General features: G+C 34.7%; 1 protein-coding gene across 1 annotated transcript; it reads right to left on the bottom strand.

Annotated features, from left to right (window-relative positions):
• Positions 1–1,275: 1,275 nt before the first annotated feature.
• dmrta1 (DMRT like family A1) lies at positions 1,276–8,321 on the bottom strand. The gene is given in 2 exon segments (NM_001078979.1): positions 1,276–2,326; positions 7,736–8,321. Coding segments are annotated over 2 exon segments (1,347 nt in total). The 5' UTR covers positions 8,250–8,321; the 3' UTR covers positions 1,276–1,493.
• Positions 8,322–8,590: the final 269 nt, after the last annotated feature.

Here is an 8,590-nt window from a genome sequence, read left to right as displayed (position 1 = left end):
TAAATATTCTTAAAGAAAATACAGGTAAATTAAAAAAAATATTATATTGCACTACTAAAGCAAATAAAAACAGAGAATCAGCTAGAGGGATGAAAAAATAATTTTGCATCTTCAAAAATATTCGGTAAAGCCTTGAGTATGCATTGCAGTTTAGGGTCCCGATTCTAAAAAGGGATATTAGTGAGTTGGAGTGAGTGCAGAGACAAGCAAAGGGACTATTTCCCACCCAACCCTGGAACCCTGTGCCAGCTGGCAACACCTTAGGGCAGTGGTTCTCAATCTTCCTAATTCCACGACCCTTTAAATACAGTTCCTCATGTTGTAGTGACCCCAAACCATAAAATTATTCCTAAGATCATCAGAAATATGTGTTTTCTGATAGTCTTAGGCGACCCCCCCAAAGGGGTCCCGACCCACAGGTTGAGAACCGCTGCCTTAGGGTATATTTATCATGCTGTGTAAAAAGTGTAGTAAAACATTACCAGTGATGTTGTTCATAGCAGCCAATCAGAAGCTTTGCTTTGGTTTTCTGTTGAAATCTAATGGCTGATTGGTTGCCCTGGGCAACATCACCAGTAATGCTTCACTGCACTTTTTACACATTATGATAAATATACCCCCTTATGTAGGGGACCCTTCCAAAATGGTCCCAATTGGGCCCTGCAGACTAGCCCTGATTTCTTTTGTCAGTATCTCTTTAAGAGGGGCTTGGATATTTTATTGAATGAGCATACTATCCAAGGCTATTGTGAGACTAAAATGTACAGTTAGTATGGTTATCAGTATATATAGTTTATACAGTATATGGGAGTGTATGTATATATGTCCAGTGGGAGGGGTTCAACTTGGTGACTTCTTGGCTTTTTTCAACCCAAATGATTATGTAACTATGAGCTCTCCCAGTTAGATAAGGAAATAGAGACCCCTTCAAAAATGCATTTTTTTTGTCTGGCGTAATTTTAGAATACACTGAAAATATATTGAATACAATATACTGTAGAACATTACACCTTAAAAATGTGGCTCTGTATTACAGATTCAATTTAAATGTGCTCTACTGTACTAGAATAAACTACTTGTTATGTTAAATAAAGCATAGGTGGAGTGAACAGTAATGAGAAATCTTAACTGGGAAAAATGAGTTTCTACACAGGAATGATTGAAGACGAAAATTCTTTGACATTTGTGTTGCATTTCCCTATATTATGCTTTCTTCCATGTGTACACCAAAGTGTAATTATATAAGCAGGTAACAATAAAAAGACACACACTTTAAGGGGAAATTAGAACCAATAATAATTATTTTATTATATGTATTTACAAAATAGAATAGTGTTATTTTTCAAAAAATGTTTTATATTAACATAGGAAACAAATAAGGGTCTATAAATGTTTTGACAACTATATTATGTCTACAAATCATACTCAACTCTGCCTAAATGTTTTAATGTTAAATTAAAGCCACTGTGGGACTTTTATTTTATTTAATAGTACTACTGGTTTTCATGGTTTAGCCTGGAGTAAAGTCCAGTAAGATTAACATTGTCTTTATGCTGATAATAGGATGGATCCCGTAACATTCCAGGAAATGAGTAATCCAGTCCAGGTCGGAAAGGAAAAGGTGGAACAAGCCCAGATGTTAAGTAAGGTGATATAAACCCAGGTATCCTGTTGGATGTGGAGTAAGCTAACCTTAAAGGAGTAAACCCAAGTCTGGAACTGAATATATTGCTATCACTTCCAACACAAGACTGATTTGTGTGAAGAGGTGAAAAGGCAGATTTGGTGCCGAAACCACCAATTCCAAGCCCAGTAAGATTTAACGCAGATTCTTTTGTAAAGGCATTACGGTCTGGGCCTAAAGAGCTTTCAGTGTCCTTGGCATCTTTTTTGTCTTCTTTTCCATTTAAAACAAATTCTATTGCTTGAACAACATCTCCTTTGCAGTACTGTAAGATGCTTTGAAGAGAGCTTTGCTTCTGGTTTGGAAAGACTTTCCTAAGTATCTCTAGAGGATCTCTTTGTCTAGAAGGCACAACTGGGATTTTAGAGCTTGAGGCGCTTAGATCCTTTGGCCACTCACATTCATTCCCTGATTCCAAATCACACGAAGACAGAGATCTGGGACTGTCAGCACCTTCTGATCTCTCCTCTGATCCCGAAGATTGAATACACTCATCTTTGTTTGAATTTTCAGGTCCCGCAGACTTCAAAATATGACATGCATTTACGATGCCACTTGGAGATGGTTGTGGAAGTGAGTGGGAAAAAATTGACGATGTTGGAATTCTTTCATAAGTTTGTTCAGTCTTTTCAGAGGTTTCATCTAAACACAAAAATATGAGAATATGGAAAATATTTAGTAGAAAATTGGTGCATTCTGAATACGCAGTACGTACATTCATTACTGGTAATAAAAACTAAACGTTGTAATTTATCATTTGTTCTATTATGCATAAGTAATATTATATACTTAGCCTTTGTTGATATATACTATGATTTTATAACCTAATTATACCATGAACAAATCCACTAGCTTAGGAATAGGGGTATGTTAAATGTGGTTATGAATGATATGTTCGCAATTAGCATTTACAAAATTCAACATAATATTTTCCTCCCCTGTATAGTGTGTTTTTTGTTTCCTTAATGTAACTTTGGTCTATGCATATACACTTAGATTTGTTAACCTATTCTTTATGGGCAAACATTACCCTTGTGTATATGAATACTACTTAAGTAGTTGAAAATGAACCTGTCTACATGAATAGTTAACCTGAGTGTTGCTAATAACAAATACTTGAAGTCCATATAAATACTAGACGCGAATATGTGATTACTATATTTGGGGGAAATACAATGGTTTATGCACAACCTCCACTGTACATTTTAGGGATATTCCAGGCCAAAGTTTTCTTTGACCCTATAACAGCATGAGGCCACAGGCTGAGTGTATTTATATGTTTAAAATAACCCTTTATAACACTCAGCAAACATGTTATTGTCACTTCTAATACATGACCAGTATTTGTGGACAAAACACTTATTTTTAACTAGTAAAAATTGATTAGAGTTTAGCTTTGGAACTGTGTCATCATGCTTTTATACAATGAAATCAATTCCTAAGTGCCATTTGAAAATTGGGATGTTCAACATGCAGTCAAAACTACAGCTGCACCTGCTTTCAAAGATTGCTGTAAAAAAATTATTTTAAAAATTATAAAGTAAAGTCCTAAACAATGTGTATGGGAATAATCACAAAACTTTTAGGATAAATAAGGTAATATGATAATGGATTCTTTATAGGCCAAAATGCATGTGATTCTCCAATTTTTTACAATAAGAGTGTAATGTAATAACAGGTGCAGAGTTGTATGCAGGTCTGGTTACTTTCAAATAGACCTGTCTATGTTAACTTCTGATTGGTTGCTATGGGTCGCTAGAACCAAAAAAAAAACTTTGCACCTATCATTGCATTATCTCTAAATGATATGTATTACTTTGTTTCTGTACTTCTTTAACCAGGCTGAGCATACATTTATATGCTCTACTTTTATTTGATACACAGTGCTGACATAATATTTTTTTTATGTCTGTCACTTGCCACATAGGCAGAAAGGAAGAAAGAGGCAAGAAATAGATAAATATTGCAAAGACTTATCTGACGTGCAATACTGACATAATATTTATCACATCTGTCACTAACATTAGGTAACAGCATAACGTGACCTTTATAATAAGGCAGTGTCATGTACTTGATGTTAACATACCAGAATAAATCCATAATCATGGTGGTGTTTAAACATTTTTTATAATATTAAGGCATTATTCTCCATTTACAGAAAAAGCCTTTACCTGACAAACTCCGGCTCCTAATTGCATTTTAGATACTAAATCCCTTACCCATGCTGTGTGGGTTACATGATAGTGCACCCCAACAATCATTTTGTTATTTGCTCAGTACCAGGAATTTGATAAAAAAAAGTTTTATGGCCTTTCTAATATTCTGATAATAGAGTCCATATCTCACTGGCAGGACCAATCAGTATATTAAGAACATGTAGCAATAAATATGGAATACGTTTAATTACATTGCCTACATAAATATCTGAAATGATACACCATTTTGTCCAATTTATTCAATCACATTTATTTTTGCAGTGACTAGAAAATATACAGAATAAGTCTTATTCATTCATTTTCAAACATGCAGAGAATACAATTTTCATTTTTTTAATGGAAATCTATATTCCTTGTATTTCAGATTTCAGTAGCAGGAAATAAATGGCACTTTACCATGAAAAAAAAGTTTTACTTCCAAACAACATTTGCAGCATATTTGCAATATATATATATACATATAAATGTAAGTTGACTTTACATCAGGTACAATGATGCAACGGTAAATATAATGGATGCTTGTAATTATTTATTTTGTAATATAAACATTGTCTGCAATAATAAAAACCACCGTTTGCATAGCATTAGCTTATACTTATAAGCTTTAATACATAATGGTATGTATTATCTATAAAAGACAGCACAAGAAAGTATTAAACTGAAAATGTAATTTAAACTAAAAATGTGATTAACAAAGATTATATAAACAGACGGTGGGTGTCAAAGCCTTTCCAATGTACGAAAATTTGCTTAAATGAAGTCTTCCATGCGTAGACAAACATTTGAACATGACATCAGCCGTTTGAAGAACAAAGAAACAAAGGATTCAGTCTTATTGGATTCAGTCGTACAGGGCATTAGCAAGTAATGCAGAACTAAGAAAATATCATATATATGATTCATATGTGGATGAGGACCTAATACGTTTTGGTGGCTGCATTGCTCTACAGCAATCCTGCAACTTTTGCAATGAATCAATGAATGAAAATATAGAAATTTAGAAACCTTATTACTTTATTGCAATTTCATTTAACGGCTACATAACAATATATTCCGAAGTGTTTAATTTGTGTCATTGTACTATGAATTTTTTAAAAAAAAACCTCACCTTTCTAAAAACAAATTATGGACAAGATTTTAATGTTTTTAATAGTTTATACTAATATATATATATATATATATATATATATATATATATATATATATATATATATATATATATATATATATATATACACATGATTATTGTATTTAAACAAGAATGAACCAGAAAATGTACTGCAAGCATGCGGCATGAGACTTTACCATGCTATCTCCATGGATGCATACTGTATGTATGAACTAATGACTAATCTGATAATCTGATAACAATGGCTTGTTATGTTTGACAAACCGTAATGAATATATCTGACTGGCCAAATGATTTTAAAATTGGGGCAGTAAAAAAAACTGTTATACTGCATAAAGTCATGCAAGTCATTACCTATTTTATTAAAGAGTATTACATTCTTAGAAAAATAGATAAAATAATTGTCTCCAGCAGAGAGATTCCATTATCTTCTAAAGGGGGTAGTATTTTTAGTTTGATTTCAGCTTTAGGGGTTTAAGACAACATACTGAATATCAGAGGCCATACATATCCCTTTGATTAATAGTTATTCGACTAACAATAAATGACACATAACGTGGCACATTATGACCATATGTATGAAGATCTCCAACAGGCTAACCCCCCCCCCCATCTGATATATCAGAGTTCCCAAAGTCCCATATCACCAGTTTACAAAAAGCTTTCAGCATTAAATGGTTACACTGTCATGGTAGTGTTCTTCTTAACTTTATTAGATTTATACAACCTTTTAACAGACTTTTATCAGGTAAATACCAAATCTCTTGTCTTTGGCACTTCTATTGGAATCTATATTTACTACTTTATATTCCTTGTTACTATGTACCATGACAGGAACCCAATCAGAAGTTATATATATGTCTGTTATAGCGTCAAACTAAGCTAGCTTCAAACTGTCTTTTATGACTAAAATAAAAAAATCATATGTTTAATAGACTAGAATGACTGATTCAAATGCAAAGTAAATTGGTGCCACTGAGGCTGATTCACCTATAAATTAGCTATGAGCATAGTTTCTACATTTCAAAAACTCATAGCAACCAATCAGATATTTGATTTTGTTATTCATCCTGAGTAGCCTCATCAAATTTGACTGCTGATGCTAAGGATTACTGCATTGGGGCAAATTTGCCCACATTTAGTAAATTGGCCTATATGAGTCTATTCACCATTTAGTATATCTAAATACACAGAGGTAATACAATTTTTTTTTACCTTCCCAAACATGCATCTTATCTTTACTGAAGTCCAAAACGTTCACCAAAACGCAATTAGATCCAAAGAACAAGCACCCAACAAAACAACTTGTAGTGTGATTATTTGTTGATACATACATGCAATCAATCACATGATAGTGTGATTTTTTTTTTAATGTTGATAACCTCATGACAGAATAGTACCTTTTATTAAAGAGCTAAATATTGAGTTATGAATATGCAGATAATCTGCAATAATCTGATTTTTCTGTCATATCTGACTCTATATTTTTGGTAAGCGTACTCTACCTATATGCAAAAGATGGACATATTCATTATTGCAAAGCACCACACCCCCTGCTTTATCTTGTAAGCATGAATTGTAGACTTTCTCCTGCAGTGCATATTGCCAGAGCATCTCTGTTCTGAAAGCTATAGGATCTAACCCTTCTTGTTTCTAAAACAAAATAGTCTAGGTTAAATTTGTTTCTATAAAAAAAAAGTCTATATGAAGCCATATGTCTGTATCATATGACAAATTGTATTGCAATGACAAACCAAAGTAGCACCATGTTAAAATGAAAAGGTATTTAGTAATAAAGGGAAAAAGAGAATTCTACTGACTATGGCACCAAATACTTCAGTGATATATTGGGGTTCATTTTTTATACATTTTATTGGACATGTTTTGTTTTCTCCACTTGATAAACTGGGTTTTATTTCATTTGTTTTGCTGTTGTCTGTTTAAATGACTACATATAAGAATATGCAATAACACTGTTTTTAAACACCCAACTTAATCTTCCTATTTAAAATGTTCAATTACAATAACATCTGTCTGACTCGCTGTTTACCTGAATAAGACACACAATAGCAAAGGAACACTTTATAATTGTTTCTTGTATTCCAGAAAAGGTAGTAATTTCTAGCACCTGCACATTTGCAGCTGTGGTTTTTCCTATTAGTTAAACTACCTGATACATTTTACAGACGAGTGCAAAACTGCACGTGATATTTTCTTTATTTTACACACAAACGTTTTCTCCAGTTACGTGCTGGAGTTAAAACCGGACCTTTAGTTTGCTCAGGGCAGGAAATTCTTACAGCCTGAAAAGGTTGTATAATCACTTGTAGGAAAAAGTAATTGTTTCAAGGCTCAGTAACTATGAAACAGAGCTTGCTGCCATACAAACATGCACATTGAAGAATATCTTGATATTCATGTAATGGAGCCAGTTCTCAAATTAACAGGGAAGTCGGGATTTGCAGGAGGGTTTTTCCCAGCAGACAAGTGACAAACAGTATATATATCATATCAAGTTTGCACAGAATATTCACAGTGGCTGCATTTCAAAAATGAATGTAGTTAAAAACTCTATGAACTATGAAATAAATCAGTGCAATGTTTTTACCTTAATAACATGGGGCATGTTACAGTCATTAATATACTTGAGAAGCTTTTTGGAAAGTGTTGGATTTTACTGCATAGGCAAAGACATGTAACACTCACCTTTATTCTCTTCTCGGCTGATAATCTGCAACGTCTGAGCCCTAGTTCCAGGGGTCTCTCTTTCTCCTCCGGGGTACAAGAAGTGCTGCACATCCCTGACTTCGCACTCCTCTTGTGCCTGTTGCCTTCTAAGCGCCACTTGGGCAGCCATCACCCGCTGCCTTTCTGCTATAAGGGTGCACTTGGCGCACGAACAGTCCCTCCAGCGACAAAATCGTTTGTGGCCCTTAAGGGCTGATACAACACCATGGTTGCGGCAGCGGGCACACTTCGGTGTTCGTGGATACAACGCATTGCCTGACCCTCTGTCTAGTGATACTGTAACCCTTGGACTACAGGTAGCATTTGCTGCAGCAGCTCTCAGTAGCAGTGTAGGGGGTCTCAGGAATGAGGCAGGCATCGGTACATTGGGAGGCATAGATAAAACTGAAGAAGAAGGTAGGGATGGTGTAGAGGAGAGCAAACCTGGATGTAGCAAAGGTCTGGGATTAATGTTTGGGCTTTTGCAGTCCATGGCTTGAGGTGCAGGTAGTTGGTAGCCTCTGTTTAAGTTGAGTGACCAGTCTGGGAAACTTCCTTGCCGTTCCCAGAGCTTTATGCTCTGATATGACAGTGTGACTGCTGCTCACACTGTATGTGGAATGATTTGTCTTGGTTATGAGTCATGGGGAATAAGAGGCTTTCTCTGGAGGCGTTGCCAAACCTGTATGTGGTTTCTCTAAGGCACCACATTTGCAGAAAGGAGATTTTCTATTCAAATTAGAACTAAATGCTGAGGGTGCTGAGGAGTGTCCTCACTGGAAGGGGGAGGAGGATTAGGGTGTGACCAAATCAAACCAAAGTTTGTAAAGAGAA

This window comes from Xenopus tropicalis, chromosome 1 (assembly GCF_000004195.4).
Source record: "Xenopus tropicalis strain Nigerian chromosome 1, UCB_Xtro_10.0, whole genome shotgun sequence".
In the NCBI taxonomy this organism is placed as follows: domain Eukaryota; kingdom Metazoa; phylum Chordata; class Amphibia; order Anura; family Pipidae; genus Xenopus; species Xenopus tropicalis.
The sequence above is the reverse complement of the archived record's forward strand: the minus strand, read 5'-3'. Positions and strand labels throughout refer to the sequence as shown.